This window comes from Lytechinus variegatus, chromosome 15 (genome assembly GCF_018143015.1).
Source record: "Lytechinus variegatus isolate NC3 chromosome 15, Lvar_3.0, whole genome shotgun sequence".
In the NCBI taxonomy this organism is placed as follows: Eukaryota; Metazoa; Echinodermata; class Echinoidea; order Temnopleuroida; family Toxopneustidae; genus Lytechinus; species Lytechinus variegatus.
In genome coordinates this window covers 5,987,618-6,014,220 of record NC_054754.1, presented here as the reverse complement: position 1 = coordinate 6,014,220, position 26,603 = coordinate 5,987,618, and the positions used below count along the sequence as shown (strand labels likewise).

Sequence of the window (26,603 nt, the reverse complement as noted above, 5' to 3'; positions counted from 1 at the left end):
ACTGACAATATACCATTGTGGAGGAAGCAACTTATTCTCTTGTGTCTGACATTTTGAAGAAAAAAAAGAAAAATACACGTAGCCAACAAAAAAACTGACCACGAGTTCAAGGAAAATTGGATGAGCTCCAATTGAGAGCAGAGCCAACATTTTATTACCCATGATGCAAGTGTGTAAATATAGCACAAACGTGAGATGGTGATTGGGTACACAATTCAGGCATGTGATCATCACTGAAAATACATTTATTGTGGTTATTAGAGAAAAGAAATGCAACAGGAATTGGTTTTAGGGCAGTACATTTTGATCAGTGTGTGTGAAGTTTTGATCCACTTTGTATAATTTTAAGATGAATTAGATTTTTTGGAGAATCTTATGCCTGTTTTTAAGAGGTACATTTTGATCAGTGTGTATGAAGTTCTACAAATAATTTTAAGATGAATTAGATTCTCTGGAGCATCCAACGCCTGGTTTTAAGAGGTACATTTTGATCAGTGTGTGTGAAGTTTTGATCCACTTATATAATTTTAAGATGAGTTACATCCTTGGAGCATCTTATGCCTGTTTTTAAGAGGTACATTTTGATCAGTGTGTGTGAAATTCCACCTAATTTTATTAGATGAATTAGATTCTTTGGAGCATCTAACGCCTGTTTTTTAGAGGTACATTTTGGTCAGTGTAAATTTGTGAACTACATGTAATTGTGCATTTCTTCTCCTGCATGATTGATAATTTGAATTTGGACTCTTGGAGCATTAAACCAATTTTTAAGTGTTGAGAGAAAAAGAAATGCAGCAGGAGTTTGTTTTATGCATGTTTATAACGTATATTTTTGCATACATGTGCATTCCTTCTCTTTTTGATAATTTGTATAATTTTAGGATGAATTTGGAATTGTTTGGACTGGAGCATCATGCCAGTGTTTTTTTATGAGTTGGCTGAGATTTTACACCGGGAACTACAATTTCCCACCCCACATTTGTTCTTCTCATTCATTCTTTGAGCAGTTTAGATTGATTTTGTTACAGTTTCCATTTTACAAATCTGTGTCTAATAGTTGTCATTATAATTACTGGGTGTTGTTTCTTCCTCTATGTACAGTACATCTTTCTCATCTTAATATTTTTTCTTCTCATTTTCTTCAATGTATCTTCTCTGACTTTTTTTCACCAAATACTCTTTTCATTCATCTTTCTTTCTTCTTTTTCCTCATCTTCTCCTTCATATCTTCATCATCATCACCACCACCATTTATCAGTGCCTTTACAGAGTACTTGTATGTATCTTCCTCCTCCTCCTCCTCTTCTTCTTCATCATCTTTTTCCTTCACGATCCTCCTCACCTCATGCATGCATGCAGCGCCGTGTGCCCGATAATGACAAGTGACATTATAATTATTAAGGTTGTCTCAAGCTGTACCAATCATCAAAATACTGTTTGTACTTGTAGTGTCCAACTTCTGATTTTCTTCTTTCTTCTTCTTGATCATCTCTTCTTGGTATTCTTAAACTTTTTTTATTCTCAATATCGTCCTTTTTGTCTTCATGCTTTTTTTTTCCTATGATTTTTTGTTCTTCATGTAGACCTATAAAATAATCACTTCCCCTTTCTAATTTTGAAGTGGAATTTTTTCACTCCATTTTGTTAGTTTTTACTATATTTTTTCTTTAAAAATTGCATGTCTTTATTACATTTTTCTTTTACCCACTACATTTATTTTAAGTGCTCAACTTTCTAGATATATTCTGCCCCCCCTTAAAAATGTATAACAGTTTATGTAAAAATAGCGAATAGGCATAAGACAGTGCGATGGTACAAGAATACATGAAAAGGAATGTTCATTAAAAATTTGTATTGTACAATGGCCTAAAATTGAAGAATATCAGAATTTTCTTTCATGCAGTAATCCATGAAATTGAGGAATGAATTCTATAAAAGTAAACGTATTGCTAGTTGCAGCATAACTAGCGAGTGGTGATTCAAGCTAGCATTCATCATATGCAGCAGCAATACAACAAGCTTATAGTGTACTATTGAAACCTGGTGAGTGTTTCATAAAGCTGTTCGTGAGATACAAATGACTTTACGAACAACTGGTGATCCTTTCTTGTGCTCTGCGTTATCCCTATGTAATTGAGTTATGACCTAAGAACATGTTCCAGTCGTGCGTAAAGTCGTCCGTAACTTTGTGGACAGCTTTATGAAACACCCATCTGCACTCCCATTTCAATCTATTGCCAATTTGTAGTTTCATTTACCTTATTTTCTTTCCTGTACACAGGCAGAATGAAGAGTTTTTACCTGTATTAACAATCACATCATCCACAACCACTCCTCAGCATGTATAGGAATACCATCGTCGCAGAGAAATCCCGCAAGAAACTCCTGGGGCATCGAATCAACGACCAATCCCCGAGGTCCGTTGCACCATGTGGAACGTTACCGTAGCAAGCATCATGGCCACACTGAATATCATCAACCCCAAAGACTATACCTGCCCTGCAAACTGTTCCGGTCACGGAGCATGCCTAAATGGATCATGCATATGTGTGGTAAAGTGCTCCCGATACATACTTGTCGTCATTTCACCTAACATACAATTGCTATTCTGAAGCCATTTTTCAGATAAAGCTTTATTTCGTAGTTTAAATGTAATATATATTTGTCATTTCACGCAATGGACAAATGCTATTCTGGAGCAATTTTTTAGATAAAGCCAATTTTGGTACTTAAGGACGTTCCACAGTTAAAGTGAAATCCATGTCATTTTCACCAAACTTTGCATATACTTTAGAACCTTAATATTCGAAATATGCAAAAATTAACATAGGTCCATGTGCTTGATTTTTTGCTATAGAGCTTCAAAGTTCATCAAAATTGATGTTCTTAAGAATTGCCCATTCAAAGAATTTGGCATTTTTAGACCTCCTAAGATTACTACAATGAGTTTAAACCTCTAACACTCAGTCAAAATACATGAAAAAGGTCATCAAATTTCGCGAGGGAGTTAATAATTGTATCGTTAGAATGGAGAATCTATTTATAGTGCTAATTGTTTGCAATTTTAAGTTAAACAGCCCTGTTAGTTCTTAAAAATGGCATTAAAGATAACACAATCCCAATCTAAAAAATGTTAAATTTCAGTAACAAACTACAAACGTACAATAAATGCTGCACTTTATTCAAAATCCATGTCATTTTCACCAAAATTTGCAGAGTTGTAGAGGAAGGTATACCTAAGAGGTACAAACATTAGGGGTTCATGTGCTTGCTTTTAAACTATCAACATTTTTAATTAGAGCAAATCTGCTTTTTAAAACACCCAAAATGCGCCGAATGCTTTGTATCTATGTGAAGAAAAAATCAAAACCACTGTACCATATATAGTCAGGGGCCTTAGGCCTTAAATTTGAAGTTTTGGGGACAGAGTTTACAAAAGCACCAAACTTTCCCTATGTCACTATTAGGTCAATAGCTTCATTTTTTCCCACAGAACATGGTGTTGAAAATTGCATCTTCATGCAAAAATATGCTAATTTATGCAAATTAGCCATAATTTATGCATGAAGCCATATGCCATTAGGAATTAATTAATAAAAGTTTTTTAAAAAAGATACCAAACTTTAGGAAAGTCTCTATCAGGTCAATAGTTTTAATTTTTCCCACAGAACATGGTGTTGAAAATTGCATCTTCATGCAAAAATATGCTAATTTATGTAAATTAGCAGTAATTTATGCATGAAGCCATATGCCAATGGGAATTAATTAATAAAGGTTAATAAAAAAGATACCAAACTTTAGGAAAGTCTCTATCAGGTCAATAGCTTTAATTTTTCCCACAGAACATGGTGTTGAAAATTGCAACTTTATGCAAAAATATGCTAATTTATGTAAATTAGCAGTAATTATGCATGAATCCATATGCCAAAAGGAATTAATTAATAAAAGTAAATAAAGAGATACCAAACTTTAAGAAAGTCTCTTTAAGGTCAATAGCTTTAAATTTCCTTATCAAACATGATATTGAAAATCATGTCTTTATGCAAAAATATATTAATTTATGTAAATTAGCAGTTAATTTATGCATGAATAGTAAAACTTAGTAAAAAGAAATAAAAAGAAACCAAACTTAAAGAAAATCTCTATCAGATCGTTAGATTGAAAAATCCCGTCTTCATGCAAAATATGCTAATTTATTAGCAATTATTTTATATGTATAAATTAGTCCCATTCCAGTAAGTATTAACAGTGGAAAAGGGGCCAAACTTTTGAAGTACCTCTATCACTCAGTTTTAAAGCTTCAATTGTACCAGCAAAAGATGCTATTGAAAATCCTGTTTCCATGCAAAAGTGTGTTATATTATGTAAATTAACAATAATTTATGTATGAAGCTGTATTCCATTGACTAATCATATATTACATAAGGCATAAAGCCGTATGCCAACCAGAACAGTGGCAAAAATCGAGCCAGAGCGGCCAGAATCGAGTCGAATTTAGCCCGAATCCTCCGATTATTGCCAAATGACGACCTGAATAATGACCCGAATCGAACGATTATGCCCGAATTTGCAGAGTACGCCACAGAATTTCCCGAAAATGTGCCAGATTCTTTCGAAATGGGCTATAATTTACCGATTCGGCAGCTTTTTGGATGCCATTTTGTCTCACTCGTCTATATTCTTCTTTGTATTCGAGTAATGATTCGTACGATATGGGGGGGGGGGGCCTGGGGCAAGAGTCGGACCTTTAATTACTCTACGACTGATACGAATAGGTTTTAATCTTCCCAAAATGCCTCCCAAAATCCAACCGAATTCCATCGGAATAATTCCCGAATGTGGCCCGAATGGAATTTTTTGTGGTCACATTCGGGAATCGGCTGGTTTGAACATTTTAAAATGGGTTGAATTTTTCAGCGAATGTTCCCAAATTTTCTTGCATTTACAAAGGCAAAACAAAATATTCCTGAAACCACCAGAATATGTGTATATGGATGGATTCGCAGCTGATTCGGTTCCGTTCTAACCCTAGCTTTAAGCAAATGGTTACACCAAAACCAAATTCTCCCGAACAAATTCGGATCAATTCTGCCCAAAATGGCCTGGATTCGATACTTATTCATCTCGGATTCGGGAAGCTCCCAGAATCGATTCGGAATGATGCGGAACTATTCTGTTCTCCCTCCCCAACGGAAACATTCGTGGAGAGATTCTGCTTGTCTTGAAAATTTTAAAAACAGCCGAATATCCTCCAAAATACTCCAGAATGTGGCCAAGACACATTTTTTCGAGCCACATTTGGGATGTATTCGGATGGAATTCAGTTGAATTAATTTTGGGGAGGCATTTGGACAATTATTTTGGGAAGTTGATAGCTCTGATTCGGGACCTATTCCAGACAGATTCGACTCTGATTCGGCCTAAAATTGATTGGGAGAATTTGGTCTTGGTGTTACCTTAGTTTTAGAGATAGAGATCAATTCATAAGCCAATAAAGAAAAATCACTGAAATTATTCAGGTCACCTTCAATTAAGGTCTCTTTGCTCAAATCTTATGTGTCCCTGTCACTGGCGTAAATCCCGGGGGGAGGGGGGGATGGCCTGTACAAACATCCCCCCACTTTTTACGAAAGAAATGAAAAAAAAATCACAAGAGATAGTTGCTTTATTGGTAAAAATTCTTCCTAAAATACCGCTTAACAAATAAAACAATATTATTGAATCATATAAAATGCAAATAAAGAGCCAGTTCACCATTTCCAAACGAAATACGTATGTCCTTATTATAACATTGAAGAGAAACCCTCGTTTCTTCCAATTCATCAATGTTGGGGTCTGTGGGAAGGGATTAAGATGGAAAGTCATTTTTTTTTAATGTAATCTCTAATAAAACCATTGAACCATCATGGGGTAAGAAAAATAATAATATTGGAGGGGTATCTGCCATATGGACATACAGTGGCGTAACTACGGGGGCACATACCCCCCCCCCCCCCCCTCTCCATCGGCTCACCCCCAAAAAAGGGGAAAGGAGAAAAGAGGGAGAAAGGAAGAAAAACGTAGTGGGAAAGAAGAAAATATTATTCATTATAATGTTATATACATGTATTATAACTATGTTATGTTATATTACATAAGAAACATTTTTATCATAACTTTATGAAACATAATTTGCCCAGGGCCTACGTCTTCATTGTTCCTGGTGCTCGCATTGTCTGTTTAACGAGATATATAATCCTGAAGTACTAAAACATCCCGTTTTCAAGTCAATATAAACCAAATATATTTCCTAGCACTTGAGTTATCATTGTTTTATGTAGTGACATATGCTTCTTTTACATGACTCAAAAAGTGATTGCCCCATGTTAAGGTCTTCGTATATATGAAACATTTCCTGTCCGTGATTACGTTCGCATTAGTGGATTGGTGAGATATGTCTGCTCTTCATGAATTCCTAAAATCAGTCCTTAAAATGTCCCTTCTTCTGATCTGAATATCAAAAATTTTCAGCTCGCGCTTCGCGCTCGCATCATTTGACTAATGAAATACGTATGGTCCCAGTTACTTCCTACAAAGAAACCTTAGAATGCCCCACTTCAGGTCTAAATTTTCAGCTCGCGCTTCGCGCTCGCAATATTTGATTAGTGAGATGCGTATGATAATCATGATTGCAATGACTACAAAAAGTGTTTCATGTGTTCAGATGTAATTCTAATAAAATCAGCAAGCGCTTGGCACTCGCATTAGATGACTATGGTGAGATATGCATACTCTTAATGGATTCCTAAAATATATTCCTTAAAATCTCGCTGTTTGGGGTCAAAATATGCGAAAATTTCAGCTCGCGCTTCGCGCTCGCTTTATTTAGCAAGACAGGTACCTATCGTGATTACACAAATTTGATTATAATGTCCCTTTTTAGGTGTGAATATAAAAAATTCAGCTCGCGCTTCGCGCTCGCATTATTTGATCAGTGAGATACATATCCGTTTAATGACATTGTCCTTAAAATTTCTCAATTAGGTCAGTATAACTGTCAAATGAGCGCCCTTCGCGCGCTCACTCAGTGATTCAAAAATTTTGCTGGTGCCCCCACAATGCCGTGACCCACGGTACACCACTGTGGACATATCAATGACAATTCCTTGCATATCTAAATACATGATTGCAAAAAAAATGCCAAAATATTTCAGTCATCCCCCCCACCCATCAACACGGATTTACGCCAGTGGTCCCCGTTCTAAATAAAATGTACATAGTTGTCAGAGGGGCAGACATGGACAGCTTTTTCTGACATGAGAACCATTCATGTACCCTCCTCTTTCTGACAGGGGAAAACTCTACTTGGGAAAGAAATCTGACCTCTTGAATTGCTTTGAAAAGAAAGATGAATACTGTTTATCTTTTCCATATGATTTCGTTTTTTTTTTAAATTGTGAAAGGGGTATGCACAGGATTTATAATTTGCATAAATTTGAATTTTTAAACATGATGCTCTCCTCTGGTCGCATGGAAAGTCACCATAATGAATGAATTGTTAACAGTGTCTCATATGCATAGTGTTGTGCTTGTCCCTCGGTTTTAAACCTCAAAATAGAATAGTTGATGAGTTTTACACATATTTGCATAAATTTTGCATAAATTTGCATTAATTAACATTGAAAGTTGATTCTTATTCAGGAACTGTACAGAAATTAATCTAGATTTGATGCCCCGTCAAAATAAATCCCAAATACCCCCTCCCCCCAAAAAAAAAAGAAATAGGCTTCTATAGAAAAGTCTAGGTCTGTGTCTATACATATACAGTAATTTACGGTGAATAGTGTGATTTTGCATAATTTTGCATAAATTAGCACTATGAAAAAGAATTCCAGTCATTGATATCGAGGCATCCTATCAAGAATTAATGCTTTTGCTACCAGTGACACCTGTAGAAAAAAATTGTGATTTTGACAATTCTATATGTCGATATATGATAATACATGTCTTTTTACATGTGATTTGCATATAATTTGCATAAATTAACCTTAAAAATTGATTCATACTCACCAATTTTATAAAAATCGACCTGCAGTTAAATGTTTAGCAAAATAAGACCCAAATACACAAAAAATTGGGCATTTGAAAATTATTTTTAGTGAGATATGGTATATTATGAGTTTTTTTGCATAAAATTTGCATAAATTAGCATTTTAAAATAGGGTGCCCTTCACCGATTTCGGGGCACCCTATCTAGAATTAATGCTTTTGATACCAGGGACCCACATGCAAAAAATGGCGCTTTTGTAAATCCTGTCCCCAAAATTTTGCTAAGGCCCCTGACTGATATTCAAAGTCGGGGTAATATTCGTAATTCTTGGCAGCACTGCAGAGTAAATTATTTTGAAATTGTAGAGATTTTTTTTTTAATGGTCCATGGAATAATTCAATGTTTTAGTTTCATGAAATAACGCATCGGATCTGCAGTTAAAGTGCAGAAGATGAGGAAAATTAGCCCATACTCGCAGCTAATTAATCACCTGTTCATCTACCGTGACGTCAGCGCGCAGAGTGTAAACTATGCGCAGATCATAATGCGCACAAACATAACTGTGGAACGTCCTTAAAAGTCATATGATCCTGGAGCTTAAAAATATCAATCTGAAAGACTTATTGTATATGTACAGCACCCATTCACCTCACCTGGGTCGAGTGTAAAACATACATGTAGTGGGTAAATTTCTTGCTGAAGGAAAGCACGCGATTCCTGGGATTCGAACCCATGTCCCTCTGATTGAAAGAAAAGAGTTTTAACCACTAGACCAAGATACCCCACAATATGCAGTAACTGCACAATATTGATAGAATGTAGTAGTAGTAGTAGTAGTAGTGGTAGTAGTGGTAGTAGTACTAGTGATAGTGGTAGTACATGTAGTGGTAGTGGTAGTAGTAGTAGTAGTAGTACATTGTAGTAGTAGTAGTAGTAGTAGTAGTAGTAGTAGTAGTAGTAGTAGTAGTGGCAGTGGTAGTAGTAGTAGTAGTAGTAGTAGTAGTAGTAGTAGTAGTAGTAGTAGTAGTAGTAGTAGTAGTAGTAGTAGTAGTAGTAGTAGTAACGGTAGTGGTAGTAGTATTGGTAGTAGTAGTAGCAGTAGTCAGTTCTTGTATAGCGCATAACACATACATGTACGTCTCTATGCGCGTCCAAGGGACTTGGATATTATTACCCTGACTGTAGCTCAAGCAGCTTTTACGCGCTCGGCATTTCAAGGAATAAATTCCTGACAGGTACCCATTCACCTCACCTGGGTTGAGTGCAGGACAATGTGGATTAATTTCTTGCTGAAGGAAACTACGCCATGGCTGGGATTCGAACCCATGACCCTCTTTTTCAAAGTCTGGAGACTAATTCACTGGGCCACAGTGCTCCAGAGTAGTAGTAGTAGTAGTGAGAACGACATGGCTCTGACCATAATTGATACAATATCTTATTTGTGATTTTTACCTTTCATTATGATCACTTCAAAAATATGGACATACATTTGTGTGATAAAAGTCAATGCAGAATAAACAGTAAATATTGTATTCACTACAAATTTGATGAAAATTTCAATTTCCTTCAAAATATCATCCAGGTCCAGTTTCAAGGAGGAGATTGTGACGAGTACAACAACACTTACTTCATTGCATTTGGATCAGTCTTTTATCTCCTAGGCTGTGTTGCTATTATCCAATTGGTGAGTAATGTCTATTAATTGCTTTATTTTTCTTTAATATAATGAGGTTTTTATTTTTGTAGGTACACTATAGGTGGTTTTAAAGCGCCTCGGTCACGAGAATCCATGTTCAATTACAAGAACTTTTTCAGGCAAGTAAACACCTGTTAATCCCACGTTCATACCGACCCGAAACATACTCTTCGGGATAAGTTCCTGAAGTTACGAGCATGCGCAGTAACGGTCTGATAAGCAAGAAAGGCGCGAGATTCAAAATTGCCAGCTCAGCAGCCACCCACGGCGACCACGCCTTATACTACACGCAGTGCTAAAAGTTCCCGTAATTTGCTTTCACAAACCCTGCGAAAGTTCTCGTGATTTTGACAAGTAAAGTTATTTTAGAGCGGGTATTTTCTTTTGGGGACATAACGCATAATTTGCTTTCACATTTACAAAATACCTGGAACTGACGAACTTAGAGGCAGTCTGAAACCACCTTATTAGATTTTACCTTGAGAACTATTAAAGGAGAATGAAACCATTGGAACAAGATAGCTTGTGTGAAAACAGATAAATCAAAGAAACAGATCAACGAAAGTTTGAGAAAAATCAGACAAATACCGGTAGTGAGAAAGTTATGAGCATTTGAATATTGCGATCACTAATGCTATGGAGATAGCAAATTGGCAATGCGACAAAGATGTGTGATGTCACTTGTGAACAACTCTCCCCATTACTTTAGTATATATTTCACTAGAATTGCCTCTTTTATCACATCTATCCATAAATCATGTGTTCTGTCTACATGAGGGCATGTAATACATATTTTTTAAGAATACATCACGGATAAAGAGTTTGTTTCATCACAAGAAAAAGCAAAAAGAGACATTTTGAGGGTATTTTACAGTCCACCAAAGGGAAAGTTGTTCATCAGTGACATCACACATCCTTGTCGCATTGCCAATGTGAGGATCTCCATAGCATTAGTGATTGCAATATTCAAATGCTCATAACTTTCTCACTATCTGTACGATTTTTCTGTTTCTACACAAGCCTATTTGTTCCAAAGGTTTCATTCCCCTTAGATTGTTGTAAACATCAAACAATTATCACTTCTGTGCTCCTTCTGTTTCGGCTTTTGAATGATAGAGAATTTATATATTTTTGTTTGTTTGAAAGGAAAATTTAAAGTAAAATAAAAAAGGTGGATCTGAACATGTATGCAGGCCACAATATAGGGAATGCAAGCCTAGGATAATATTAATTTCATTGAAAAGATGGGGTAATGAGATTGATAAAAATCCAAAATGTTCCATCAAAGTCCACTGCAATTGGATGTGTTTCACAAAAAAATTACGTCTGACAAAAAGTCTGGATACTTGAATTCCTTGCGGTATGTAGTGGCTCATTTCATTGTCCTGATCACGCTGATGGGACGTGCAACTGCCCCTGATTAATCAATGAGATAACGTGTCAGATACATGTACATGTATATGTGCAGGACCACTTTACATGTACATGTTAGAATGACTTTTAGTCAGACACGTAACTATTTGTGAAACACCCCCCAGATCAGCCACTTTGTGCAAATGTTGACTTTGTATTCCTCTTATCTTTTGAATCCATTAATCACAGTATGAAGTAGGCTATATATTCTAGATCTGTGTACACATGTACATGAATAGACTTACATGTACGGGTACAAGATATATTGGGAAATTCATATTAATTATGATTATAATTTCCATGTTTGTTCTGCCATCTAGACTTAACATCACATCACTCGTGATTATTTACGTTAGATTGTAATTCAGATGCGGAGTGCACAGACTGAGTGATCTGTGTATTAGGTCCATCTTTCCAGTTGCTGACTTTTTGTGATGCTCTATACATGTACATATTTTAGCCTGTGTTTAATTTTAATCAGCAGGGAAAAATTACGGGGGGGGGGGCACTCAGGGCAAGTAAGCCACCAAAATGATTGAAAGAGCCCTGGGAAATCTTTGAAAAAAAGGAACCCTTGAAGTCTACACTCATTGCAATGTATCTAATGTTGATGATGTAGACAGAACTTGTGAAAAGTAGCCACCCCTCCCCCCAAAAAAATCGAAAAAGGCATTTAAAAAATGCCTGAACATCAGCTAGGTGAGGTTCACCAAGGTTCTACACAGATTTCTAAAAGAAATTTTGACCAAAAAATTTATTTTCTCATTTATGCGAAATTTATTCAAAAATCACAAAAAATGCTTCCTCTAAATGTGTATATCATCATGATCATTTACATCAATTTCAATTCTATATCCTCAATTTATGTCACCAATATAATCCACTACAGTGTCAACTGGGCTGAAATAAAACAATTTTGTTAAATTTTGTTGCAAGATGACGGATGAGCTCCATCATAGAAGTCATCATAGAAGTGCTAGTTTATTATTCCAATGACCTGCTTTTATGTGAGCACTGCTAACTATTGATCAATCGATAGAACTATCTTCATATTGCATTTTTGATTTTAGCACAGTCAAACCTAAAAATTTGATTTCCTTAAATTGATGATAATAATAACGTTTTTATTTACCCAGGGTAGCCACTTCAGTTAGGAAACTGCTCTACCAGCGGGCCCTGCATAACATTATATGTTTGCTTCTGTCATGTACATTTAATTTAGAATTTTGTATTATTTTGTCATGTACATGTAGATTTTGTGCATGAGATCAGAATTCCAGCGGGCCAAGACGCATTCCCTATCCGCAGCATGTCGTATCTCAACTCAAAAGACTCTTTATATCATGGTAATTCTGGCTACCTTCAGCAGAGGACTCTACTTTACACTATTGGTAAGAGTAATAATACTACTTATTACTCTCTTGTACAGTGTATATACATGTAGCGCTTTTCCTATTTAAGGACCAAAGCGCTTACAATGAAAATAATTGAAAATTACATAATGCTCAAACTATAAAACTATGTAACAGACAGGGTTTTAATACCTTTCTGAAAATATATAAATATGTATATAGGATTCCTCAGGGAACGATTTGAAAAATCTAAGGCCAGTGAAGCAGGCATTGAGGGCAATCAATAGGCCCTATAAACCATCCTCATTGTTGTAAATGAGCAATGTGTGTTTGTCATTTACATAGGCATATAATGCAAAGCATATTTTCTTCAATATCTTTCCATGGAACGATTATATCTTCCCCAAATTTTGCCTGAACGTGCAACATACAAAGGGTGTTTCAGAAGCAACTACATCTCAGATTTGACCAATGTTTCACTTTTTTCCTTTTGCCAAAGTTGGGCCGCCTAGGCCATCCTAGACTATGTCTTTGGACTGACTTGGATTAAGTCAAACCCTGTTTGCACTAATTGTTATAAAAAGTTTTTTAAAAATCCATTGCATGCAAAGAATCTCCCATAAAATGATTTGTGTGTACTGTAGTCCCAGATCATGGGCCCTTCTTACAAAGAGTTGCAAGGATCCGATCAATCGCAACTATGGAAAGCAAGCAAAGTCCACATATAAAATGCATGTTTGTTAAAAAATTTTTTAGATATGAATGTATATCCATAAATTCATTGATTTCTTGACAATTTGGTGTGTTCTCCTTTGTTTCCAAAAGACATTTGCAAATTTCCTTATTATGACACTGATCAATTTTCATAGAGTTACGACTGATTGGATCAATCGTATCTCTTTTTAAGACGGGGCCCATGTATTTGTTTGCCTAGTCAGGTGACTCTCAGCAAAACTTGACATCGTTGTCGATTCCAGTATCCTTGCAAAAAACACTAGTTGTTAGAAACAATATTTCCCATTCAAGGGATGTTGCAAGAAAATATATGTATATGCAATCAAATGATTCAAATCCAAATTTCAGTTGCAAATAACAAGTTATACACCACTTTTAGCTGAAATAAATCAATTTATTGAAACAAAAAGCAGGCACGTAAGCAATTGCAATACTTGTGAATCATTTTGGGACCTGCAATTGACCTGCAATCAATTGCAAGTGTCCTGCAACAATCCATTTATTGGAGACAATCTTTCTACTATTCAAGGGTACATGTGTTACACAAATAAAGTTTTGAATAAAAGACTGCAGTAATACCAATTTTCAATATTTCTTATTTTTTTCTACCAGAAATACATTCCCAATCACTGGGCGGCAAATATCTTGAGTATGTACTATCCATTCCTCCTGTCAAGCTGTTCGCTCTGTGTCTGCTTCTGGGCTGAGGTACGTGGCCATGTTTCATAAAACATGAAAATGTTATAAGCTACTGAAATCATTCAATTTGATTGGCTGAGAGCTATTTTTTCATATTATCCTAGCAGTTATTGTTACCAATATCAATAAAACAGATTTTCTATTTTACAAGGATAGATTGAAAATATAGTAGTAAAACCATGCTTTACATTTGGTTTGAAATATTTTCATTTGAAATTTAACTCCTTTAGAGTCCTAAAACATAATATGATAATTAATGATAAATTTCTCATGGTGATGATGATGATGATTATTCTTATAGTAATCACAACAATATTAACAAACCAATTATAGCTCTAAAAGTAAAATATAATTCACCTAAACCGTCTCCAAACCCAGGCATTTCACATCTCCGACAAAAGCTACGAACGTCCGGGGTCTCTGTCCAAATCCCTGGTCTACTTCCTTGTCTTCAACGTGTTCCTGTATGCTGCCCTCATTGCCCAGTTTGTTGCGTCGGAGATGGTACCGGAGCCGACCTACCTGCTCAAGGTGGTCCAGGGCTTCTTTGGGAGTCTAATCTTCATCGAAGTCATCCTGTTCCTAGCCTATGGAGTGGAAGTATATTTCAAGGTAAGTGCTAGATCATCATTAAAGGGGAAGTTCACCCTGACCCTGAAAAAAAGTTTAGTGTAAGAATAGCAGAAAATAATAATGAAAAATTTTGGTGAAGGTTTGAGGAAAATCCATCCATCCAAAAAAATTATTATATACAAATGTGTTATATGCGAATGTTGTGATTGCAGAAGAAAACAATAAATCAAATCAAATATAAAAGAAGGGTACTATTGGTCACAGATTTGAGCATATGATGATTTTAACTTTGCAGACTAATGGCACAGTGTGCAATTCCCTTTAAGATCACCTTGTTCTAGAATCAGGCATGATATTCTCCCGACTAAAATCGGTTAATAATTTTTTTTCACGTGAAATTCTTTGCTCATAAACATTCTCATGCTGTTTTTTACTGTTTTTTAAAGTCAAATGATAAAACTATCATGCAGACTCACCTTGAAAAAGTACTTTCGATTTCTTTACTATGTAATACGATGCAAGAGCTTGTAACCCCAACCGGGGCGCCTCCGACTTTGTCAGTGACTTAGCGACCCTTGGCTTTTTTTCAGATTTTTTTTCAGAGGGGAATATCATGCCTGTAATATTAAGTTATACAGAAGCATGATGGTTCCGAGCACTGCAGTGGGGTTTCGATATTTGCTTCGTTATCAGAGGTTTGGGTGTTCTAATCCCGGCCAGTGCTGCATAGCATCCTTTGACAGGGTGTCTTCCATACTTTGCCACTCTCCACCCAGGTGTTAAATGGGTGCCCAGTAGGATGCGAAAGCCTATGTAGTATGCCTAGCATGTGGGTTGGAAAAGCCTTGTTGGAATGCTCCCCAGGAAGTGGAAAAAGTATGTATACATGTATGTATTGTACACGGGCAGACCAGCATCTAATGGCTGGGGTAATATGATAATGTACAGTTGTGCTCAAAAGTTAGTGAACCCCTCCACAAAATGCACCTCATCATGCTAAAAGTGTTGAATGTTGACAACAATCCTATTGGCCCAAAGTCACAAAGGTGGTTTTGAAAATCCATGTTTGAATCCAAGCAGATTTCCTGTAAAAATTACGCTTAATTTAGCGTGCATTGGGCGCGTTTATAAAAAAATGTCCAATGCTGATGCGCGCTTAGTCACAGTGCGCCAAATTGATGCCTGTTGCCGTGGTTATCCACGCTATTTTATTCATGAGTCCACGCTTCAAACAATGGACTCATGAATAAAATAGCGTATCTAACCATGGAAATAGGCGTCAATTTGGCGCACTGTGACAAAAGCACGCATCAGCATTGGACATGTTTTAATATACGTGGTAAAATAAGCGTAATTTACATGTATACAGCAAATCTGCATAAACCATGGACTCAACCGTGGGTTTTCAAAACCACTTTTGTAAATTTCGGCCATAATGTTTGGCAAGCCCAGAGAAACAAACTTTTATTGAATTTAATTACCACCTGACTTCACAATGAAATATCTAAAACATGTCAGAACTTGAACACTTAAAATATATTCATTTTCTGTTGTGGTTCACTAAACTATTGAGCACCACGTAATTTGTAAGACTAATTATTTTTATGTTTTGAGCACTACATCAAAGCAGACTGTTATTATTACACAACATTTAAACTTGTACTTATTTGTGAATACATTTTTTTCACTAGGTAAAAGGGGCCTTTGCAAATGCCAGCACCTCTTTAGACCCGCGAACCTTACACCTCTCCCGATTTGGTTCCACAATATGTGAACTTTATTTTGTAATGCATTTTTTTCCACTAGGTAAAAGGGGCCTTTGCAAATGCCAGCACCCCTTTAGACTTGCAAACCTTACACCTCTCCCGGTTTGGTTCCACAATATGTGAACTTTATTTTGTAATGCATTTTTGGGGCCTTTGCAAATGCCAGCACCCCTTTAGACTTGCGAACCTTACACCTCTCACGATTTGGTTGCACAATATGTGAACTTTATTTTGTAATGCATTTTTTTCCACTAGGTAAAAGGGGCCTTTGCAAATGCCAGCACCTCTTTAGACCCGCGAACCTTACACCTCTCCCGATTTGGACTCCTCTTCCAAGGAATACTTCAGATCATCACAGCGTTCTTCCTGATGATGAGTGTAACAGAAGCCAAGTGGAACGAGAGGTAAGTGACTGGTGTGAAGTCTACCCTTGCTATTTGCTATGCTAGTTCTTTCACACCATGAATGTCTTTACCTCATATAATATGCTGTGTTCATCTTTACACTTGTGCTCAATGTTCATCTATTCATTTCAACCTGATAATTGGATAATTTGACAGTAGTATGAACTTGGCCACCAACCACTTCCAAGTGATTCTGTTTCCATGTGTCATTCCCAATCTGATTTCATGACATAAAATACATATAAAATGCAGATAGTGTTTCTAATTATCATTATTATTGAACAGTGAATAAAAGAAAGCAATATTCCAGGGGATCGATACTACAATAATATACTGTATACTGCTGAAATAGTTGAAGTAATATTTAGTGGGATCTTTCACAGCGCCCTCAATGCCTGATTTTCCTGGAGATCCACAATTATTGACCTGGGTTTAGTGTATTAGCTGCCAAAAGCAGACCTGCCAACCAGTACGTTTTTTGGCGTATTTAGTACGTTTTTTGTAACCAAAATATGGCAGTAGGTTTTTTTCTTTAAAAGGTTTTTTTGTTAAAAAAAAAAAATTTAATTATTTTTTTTTTTACAAAATTGTAATTTATTGAGAAAAATCAACTCTATATGTCTTTATTTCATAAAACTTACACAAATATGGTTATTAGATCAATGTAATTTCAGGTATTTTTTTTCATCTGCAAGAGCAGTGCGCAGTTTAGCTTACATGCAGCTTAGCTTACATGCAGCTTGAGCACCGCGATGAGCAAGTGCGCCACACATTTTATTATGAAATACACTTTTGGGGGGAAAATACACTTTTCTTTTATCACAGAATACAATTTATCATTCCCAGAGGTTGGCAGGTCTGTTAAAGGGCATGTTAGCATTGACTATTCAAAGTGTAATCTGTTTATTTTTCTCATTGAACCTCTAGGTTTCCTGGTGATAAACAATTATTAACCTGCCTTGAGCTTTCTTCCAATAAGGCGCTCGAGCATTGATTTTAAAAAATAATCAGTTTATCTTTCTTTTTTTGAAAAACCTCCAGCATTCCTCTCCTGCAACGTAACTCCTATGTGATTGTCTTCCGTATTGTGGAACTAGCCATGGTGATGTGGTTCCCGTGCGTCCTCTGGAACTGTAGAAGGTATTACAGCTTTCTTCAGGTCGAGATATCTACTGCTGCTCATCAAATTGGCAACAATCATTAAATTTCTTTTCATGAAAAAAAGAATATGGATGCAACATATATAAATGTACAATGTACATGTATTAAGCAGCATTTTCTTTAAAGAGTTGCCAATTTTCATTTTTTTTTCAAGTGATTTTTTATTGCATTGCCAAGTTAGACCTAATTGGGTCAGCTTGAAATTAGAAAAAAAGAAATGGTTGTGACAATTAGACCAGATGGTTTCTAGACAAGTTGGGTGAAGATAAATTTGGATTAGACCAAGGCCCTGTTTTTTAAAAAGTTTGTTTTTTGCATTGCCAATTTGGAGCATGTGATGATTGTCTGATAGGGTAGGCTGGGAATTAGAAAACAAATAAAATGGTTTTGACAATTAGACCAGACGGTTTCTAGACAGGTTGGTTGAAGACAAATTATGATTAGATCAAGGTCTGATCCGATCAACCTCAACTGTATGGAAATCCATCCAAGTCAACACATTTTTTTTTTGCAGGAAATTTACACAATGTACTTTGCAAACAAAGAGAAGCACACTGAATTTAAAAAAAAGATGAACATATGAATATACAGCAGATCTAGAAATATTATGAACATATTTACATTTTAGATGTTGACTTTGCTGGCTTTCCATAGGTGTGCTTGATTGGATCAACTGCAACTCTTTGTAAGACGAGGCCCTTGTGGGAGACCATCTGGGATTGGACCAAACAGATAGTAGGCAAAGTGGGTGTAGACCAAGTGGCAATTTACCAATTATAAGACAAAATTCCGATGACCTGGGGCCCATTGCAGAAAGAGTTGCGATCAAACGCAACGCAAAAAATCTTGCGCAACTTGATTTTCAGCCAAGGAAACACCGGTATTCGGGACTTGCGCTTGATGTTTCGACTTGCGTTTAAACGGTTAATTTTCAGTCTTTATCTTGATTTTCTTTTCTCCATTATTTTCCTATAGTCCTGAAAAGCTGTGGATTCTAAACCCGAAAACAATCTTGAGAGAAAACAACGATGAAGAACGAGTGGCGGTAAGCATTATATTACTTCTACTTGTATTAATCTCCATACGTGTGACCTGCTGCCACCCCAAAACCACCAAAAAGTCGCCCAAAATGAATTTTGAGACCTTTAGCTATAAAAAAGGACTTATACTTAGCTTTGAAATTATATACATGTATAACTTGTCAAAATAAACCCACATAAAACCTTTGATTGAATGTAGAAGAAATACAGTGAGCTTAAAAAAAAGGGGGCGTTGGAAAGCATAGTTTGAAGTTAGGCGTTCACCCAAGCATGAGATGTGCACACTATGCAATCTCAGTGAAACTTCCAATCAGTCTGGACATGATTGGGTGGAAGAAGCTACACTAGCTCCTGTATCTTCTCTTTAATTTTCAAATTTCTTAACCTTGCAACTTCAATTTTGGGCAGTACAAAATTAGAAGAATTATTCTTCAGATGAGTTGAATTTTTTTATTTTTTGCTTTTTGAAGACTAAATTGCTATTTTGGCTATACATGGAGAACTTTCCTTGTGACTTATTGTTGTTTATGGGGTGGCTGGTCACTTATACATGTAGTTCAGTATTAAGGTTTTGGAATCCTTCATATTGCATTTGTGTTTAATATACATGTAGGTACATGTATTGGGGGACCTGGTTGGTTTCCACAAAGCTGTTTCTAAAAAGTATGTTCATATTCTAGACTCAACTGTTGACTTGTCATAGATTCTCAATTATTTTGAATGCCATGAACTGGTAGGTGTTTCTTTAAAGGATAAGTCCACCCCAACAAAAACTTGATTTGAATAAAAAGAGAAAAATTCAACAAGCGTAACACTGAAAATTTCATCAAAATCAGATGTAAAATAAGAACGTTATGGCATTTTAAAGTTTCGCTTATTTTCAACAAAATAGTTATATGAACGAGCCAGTTACATCCAAATGAGAGAGTTGATGACATCACTAACTCCCTATTTCTTTTGTATTTTATTATATGAAATATGAAATATTTTTATTTTCTCGTCATTGTCATGTGAAATGAAGTTTCATTCCTCCCTGAACATGTGGAATTCCATTATTTTAATATTTTGTGCTTCAGGCAAGGAGGTCCTTATCGTCAAATTCGTAAAAATTGAAATATTGTATAATTCAAACAATAAAAAACAAAAGAAAAAGTGAGTGAGTTACATCATCGACTCTCTGATTTCGATGTAACTGGCTCGTTCATATAACTATTTTGTTGAAAATAAGCGAAACTTTGAAATGTCATAACTTTCTTATTTTACATCCGATTTGGATGAAATTTTCAGCTTTATGCTTGTCTGATTTTTCTCTATTGATTCAAATCAACATTTTTCTGAGGTGGACTTGACCTTTAATAAAGCTGCTAGTAATTTATGAGCAACTATGAATGACTGGACCCCATGGAAGAACAGTACTGTCTATGGGCAGAGCTGAACTGGGTGTCCTTCCGATTTCACTTTTTCTCATGTCTCTTTGATATTGTTGTTTCTTTGTATATGTCTGTTCTAACTTGTTATTTTTTATATCTTGCTTTTATACATGTATGTTCATTTGTTCACTTATGTTTTTATTGTGACTTTCTAGTTTCAGAGAATAAATAGATATAAATACAAAATACTGGAGATGATTTCTTATGACTGGTGATCATTTCTTAGGTGCCAAATCAACACCAGTGAATATTTAGTGTATATGATTTACCACAAGAAATGATCACCAGTAGTTTGTGAATTCATTTGTGGCCTATGAACAGCTTTGTGAAACTCCCACAAGCTTCATGAGACACCCCCTGTATAAAAGCCTTTTCCTTTTTAGTGATGTTTTCTGTGAATTGAAGTATAAGGATACAAAGTTGTGCAAAATACTGTTTTTCATGAGGTATTATTCTTTTACTTTGATTATTGTCATCTATTCTTACTTTTTGAATTATGGAAATCTTGAAAAGGAATGAGAACCATAGTTTACCAATTATGTTACCTTGCAATATTTGTTACTTCATCAGCCACCGGCACAACCGATTCAGACAGAACGACGTGAGGAAACCAATCTTTTGAGCTGTAGAAGGAAGCAAGAGCCGTCAACGAGTACAAACACCTACCAAAGTACAGATACTCGAAACAGAAGTAGCACAGGTAGGAAACAACTTTATTGCATGAATTTGAATTGATTTAAATTTTGTGATGTTGGTGGTTACTTTTTAATTGATAATGTACTTTTTGGAGGGGGTAAGATTATTGAATGTTACAATATTGAATTACTCAGAAATCAGACATTTGAAATGAGGTTTTATAGCTTAAAGGTACTGTAATTATTTCACTTTAATATGTGAATTTCAACCTTTTTAGTAGAAAACTCACTTCTGTCAATTTTTTGAGGGAGGTTATTATTTTTAAGAAACAATCCCTTATCAGGGGCCATATTCCGAATATTGTCTTAAGAGAAATATTCTTGTATCTTTAGAGTTACAATAAAATCCGTATTCCGAAAATTGTCTTAACTTTTCTTGTAACTTTCACCGAGCGCGTATGATGTCAGAGATATGATAATGCGTAAATGTATAATTGGCGCATATTATGTCTGTGCGCAAGATAAAATATCGAGTTACAAGGTATTCCGAAAATTCTCTTATCTTTACGTTCTCTTAACTTCCTTGGAAAATACAATAAAATTTACAAGAGGTGGGGGGCTATTGTAACTTATTGTTGCATGCGATATTTGCCCGTCTGCAATAATTATTTCTTGCTGAATCCCGCAAGAACATCATGTTTTACAAAAGGAGACATTCAAAAGACATTATAATGACGGATTGGTAGACTTTTCAGCCATTACAAATTGGTGTTTGAGATGATGAATCTTTTCAGAGAAAATATATCTTTGAGAAGAGCCACGTGTATTTTTACCACAGAAGCGCACAAGCATAAGCGTCGGGGGCGCAAGGAAATTACGCCTCGTATCAACAATGCGCTTCATTATTTTTAAGAAGAGATGCTTCTATTGGTTGGCCTAAGCATATAACAAGCTTAATAATTGGTTGATGACAGAATATTGGGCGTGTCAGAGATAAAATAGGGGACGTCCTTACAGAATACCAATTTAAGAGAATTTTAGCGCACTGTTATCTTGCTGACTTACAAGAAAAGTTAAGAGAAAAATTTAAGACAATTTTCAGAATACCACCCCAGGAATCCAATCTGTGTATTTTGAGCATTGGTTTTAAGTAGTGTATTTTCATTTCAATTCATTCTTTCTCTCTCTCCCCCATCCCAATCTCCTTTTCTCCCCCATCCTCCTTTTCTCTCACTCTATCTCTCTGTTAGACCCCGATTGTTGGATCTGTTATGACCGAGACCCAAGCCTTGGCCCTCTCATCACACCTTGTACTTGTAAAGGAGACGTAGCATTCGTCCATCATGAATGCCTCAGAAAATGGATGTTGGAGGTCAGAAATTACACATTTGAATTGTATTGTGTTAATGTTCAATTCTATGGAATGTTTCAAAAAGGGTTGAATGTGACATAGAATTGCACTTGATTTTAAAGCGGTGTGGGTTATTTTAAAACGCTCAGAGGACATTCAGTGATCAATGAGGTCACACGTTAGATACTGTGTGCATATTGTCACACTAAACTCTTTTTGAAACACCCCCAGGTATTCAGTACAGCTAAAAACTGATTTTACAGTTACGCCATAAGAAGCAACCTGGCTTTGCCTAGAAAGAGTTTTCGACAGGAATTACATGTAGGAGACTGCATTCAGACAATATGACAGTATGACCTTGTCACCATTGCAGTATTTCTAAAAGGCAGCCTTTTTGGTCCTGCACTCCAACTTGTGTACAGTTCGAGATACAATGTTTTGATGGCCAAGTGATAATTTTATACATTGTATTCACCATTACCTGGACCTGTCTGATGTCGCTTTTGTCAATCATGAAGGCATTTAAACACTGGATATTAGAAGTAATTAGATGAAAATCATAGAATGCATCCTCTATAAAAGGAAAAGGGTTGTGTTGTCCAGTGGTTAGAGCATTGGACTCATAATCGCAAGGTTGTGAGTTCGAATCCCAACTCTGCCATTGTCTCCACTTTGAAAAAAAGGCCCGAGAGTGATATCTGTCGTCTATAACATCAGCCACTATGACTGATTAACCTAGACGTAAAATGTTTCATAGGTAATTGGATATATACCAGCTCGGCGTTTACCAGCAAAATGCTGTCCTGCCGAGTTTCTACGGGAGTTACCACAAACAGAAACCGGAAAATGAGTCGTGATTGATCCAATTAACATCAGCTATGTGGAAATCCATCATTATCATAATTTTTCTTACCGAAAATTTTCACAAAATCCTTTGTATATAATGAATGTACGAGTGTACATCATACCTGTATGTAGAAAACATTTTGAACAAACATGCATTCGGGATAGTGGTGTTTCTGGCTTTTCACAGGTATTGAAAACAGGTTTCCTTTTGCATTGCCAATATGAGATTGCCTTTTTTCCATTTCAATTTTTTACTTTAAGTAAATCTGTTATGCAAATACAGGAATATATCATAAATTGGTATAAAACGTGGGATTTGGTACTGTAAAATAATTGAGAAGAGTGAAGGTGGGGCACCACCATGACATAATCGCAAACTTATCTTGCTATCTTTTTTTTTTTCGTTGCAGCTTGATGATAGTCCAGAACTCATCAAATGTAAAGTCTGCAAGAATACTGTAAGTATTTATACTTTCTATTTTTTTTATCACAAAAACCCAAGAATGATGGGGAATTGCAGGAATCTTTCATTGCAATTGAATGCAAATCATCTACATGTTTAGATTTAATGAACGGGCCAGTGCTTGATTTGGAATTGAGCTTAAGTTTCTTGCAACTCCTGATTAAATTTGAATACATTTTTTTAAAGGCCCAGACGATAATATGGAGTGTTGTGGCCCAGTGGATTAGTCTCCGGGCTTTGAAAGCGAGGGTCGTGGGTTCGAATCCCAGCCATGGCGTAATTTCCTTCAGGACCAAATTGAGCCACGTGGTGCTGCACTCAACCCATGTGAGTGAAATGGGTACCTGGCAGGATTAATTTTTTGGAATGCTCCAAGCAGCTTAAGCAGCTAGAGCTACAGCCAGGGTGATATATAGTGCGCCATTGAATAGGCAACAAGATGATCGGCACCCCGTAAATGCTGTACATTATTACATGGACCCCTGATACAGTGTGCATGCGTGATATATCTTTTTATTATTTTCTTGTTACCCTTGACAATTAGTATGATGTGAAGCAAGGCAAAGTGCGGTTATACCAGGGCCTGAGTTCCAGGGATGCGACCCTCTGCTTCTTTGCGTTCTTTGCCATGGGAAGCGGACCAGGGGCCGTCTACGCCATACTCCAGGCCTACCCCTCCAGCACTATCAACATTGTCACCATCGGAATGTGCGTTTTACTGGAGATGACATGTCTCAGGTGAGTAAATCCTTAGAGCTTCATTAAATTGGCAACTTCATATGATTTATAAATATGATATATTGTACATTCTGCATTCTTGATGAGGACAATTTTTTTCTAAAATAAAGCCTGTGTAAATTGTTTCCACCCTTTCTTGCTTTAACTTCATTCAACTCTTCAATCTACATTTTCTGTGTATCTGGCACTTACAATCTGTAGTTAGTGCTTGATAAGTATTTACTAAATGGGAAACTTGGTAACATTTGTACATTGTTTATACAACTTTGGTATAAGGTTTAATATTGTGAATCATGGAGTTTCATCTATCATTTCGATCTTGCTAAATTTATTGATGTATGTATTTCAGAATTAAATTTATTTTTATACAGACTCATTTTAAAATGGGTTAGCTTCAAGATTTTCTTTTCTGCCTCATCCCTTTTTTCTAGGTATCTCGGATATACCATAGCAAACGCCTACAAGAGAGCCAAAATATTCTCCCTGAAAATAATGGGCAAGACGTCCACATCCATCATCATGGAGAACGAAGCGTCGACTTCAGGCGTGCTTGAACAGTCAAATGAATACACTAGCAGTGCTGAAGCTAGCAGCTCAAAATGTGAAGGTGCTACGTATGGTGGTGTTGAAGTAACGAGCAGTAATGAAGTTGTGGAAGCAGAAGTTATTGAAGCTGCGAGAACATTGGAGCAGTGTGAAGTTCATGAAACAAGCAGCACGTTCACGGAACAGGTTGTGTCGCCTGGGCAACCGACACTTACAAAGGACATCAGAATATGACGCTTTCATCTCAAAAGGAATATTTTTCCCATTTTTGTAGCCATATCAATTTGCCATTCCATCATATTATCTCGTTATAAAGTAAAGCAACTCGTTGACTTTGTCACATGTTAATTATCCTATAGCACCAAGTGCAAGTTGTTTATATTTAATGTTATGTACATGTATATTGTATCATTGTATCATTATTATCGTCCAAATCTGTTGACTTATTATACTTGTATTAACTTGTACTGCACATGAATGTATAAATGTTAAAACACTTGCAATCATTGAACAATGGATAGTGGTGCTCTAACACAACAAATGTATGGTAATATCAGGCTATGATGTTAAGTTTTTAGTTGATTAAAATTTCATTGATGCAGATATTTTCTATATATCCAGTCCAAATGTATAGAAGTATATGCAATTTATAGGATTATCACGCCTTTATTGAGGCAATGTTGCATCCAAATGGATGTTGAATGCTACAGGTGAATGACAAGATCATATTATATATTTTTATTTATATTGCCCCAAAACATATAATTCCATCCAGACTGCTCTCACAAGCCAAATATAAAAATTAAAAGATGACAATTTATTTCAAATTGCTGTATACATTTATGTGTGTCACCTTATATACACCTAAGAAAATCACAGATTAGCAGGAACATGTTTTAGAAATTAATTATTCTTTGAAGGCATAAGACTAGTCTGTAGCCACAGACCCTGATTTGAACTCTGATCAAGAAGTGGGTCTTCGCATGAGACTAGGATGTATGAAACTTGCTGTAAGCAAGAGGACCTTGATCCGTACGCATGACATTGTAGATTGCCCATTTAGACCACTTGATACTCGAGTGAAGGATTTGCGCAGTAGACTAGGCACAGACCGGGATCGAATCATAAATCAACGAGTAGGTCTTGAGGCAAGCCTAACACAATTAGAACTTGTTTCAATCTTGTGTTTGAAATGCCACATGATGTACAGTTCAATTCAGCCCATTATATGATTGGAAATCGGACCTCTTTGATGTGTCTTGACAAACGGGCTTGTGTCTGTACGCTGTCTTATATGTATAAAGTCTCCATTTTGTATTGTATCCTTGTCGTGTATTCATATGCTTACCCACTCCATGGTTCATTACATTTAGGTCACCATTAGGAGGATTCTCAGAAACGGTCTTCTAACATTATTCATGGAAGTCTTTACTTCAATAACATGTAGGAATGGAGACACTTTAACTAAACAGTTTTGAAAGCATTTAGTTCACAAGGATTTGAATTCGGTGTGCCACTTCTTTATAGTATCGGAAAAAAACATTAATTACATGTGTGGGGGCGTCGTGGTCTAGTGGTTATGACTCTCGTCTTTCAATCTGGGGGACGTGGGTTCGATTCCCAGCCATGGTATGTTTTCCTTCAAGAAATTTATCCACATTGTGCTGCACTCGACCCATGTCAGGTAAATGGGTACCGGCAGGAAGTAATTCCTCAAAAAGCCATG

The 26,603-nt window shown here is 36.1% G+C and overlaps 1 protein-coding gene across 1 annotated transcript; it reads left to right on the top strand.

Moving 5' to 3' along the window:
* Positions 1–292: 292 nt before the first annotated feature.
* On the top strand, positions 293–25,270 carry LOC121428572. The gene is made up of 14 exons (XM_041625285.1): positions 293–480; positions 2,282–2,552; positions 9,612–9,713; positions 12,392–12,529; positions 13,838–13,933; positions 14,303–14,536; positions 16,519–16,667; positions 17,709–17,807; positions 18,804–18,873; positions 20,869–20,998; positions 22,184–22,305; positions 23,541–23,588; positions 24,138–24,331; positions 24,763–25,270. Exons 2-14 carry the CDS (start codon positions 2,430–2,432, stop codon positions 25,109–25,111), a joined length of 1,854 nt encoding a protein of 617 aa, XP_041481219.1. The 5' UTR covers positions 293–480; positions 2,282–2,429; the 3' UTR covers positions 25,112–25,270.
* The last annotated feature ends 1,333 nt before the right edge of the window (positions 25,271–26,603 follow it).

What these genes read in the sequence shown, in the direction of transcription:
- LOC121428572 (XM_041625285.1), top strand. Translation starts at nt 2,430, where the DNA reads ATGTGGAACGTTACCGTAGCAAGCATCATGGCCACACTGAATATCATC. An exon ending in GAAGCCAAGTGGAACGAGAG is followed by an intron (nt 16,668 to 17,708) that starts GTAAGTGACTGG and finishes AAAAACCTCCAG; the next exon opens with CATTCCTCTCCTGCAACGTA. An exon ending in ACGATGAAGAACGAGTGGCG is followed by an intron (nt 18,874 to 20,868) that starts GTAAGCATTATA and finishes TTACTTCATCAG; the next exon opens with CCACCGGCACAACCGATTCA.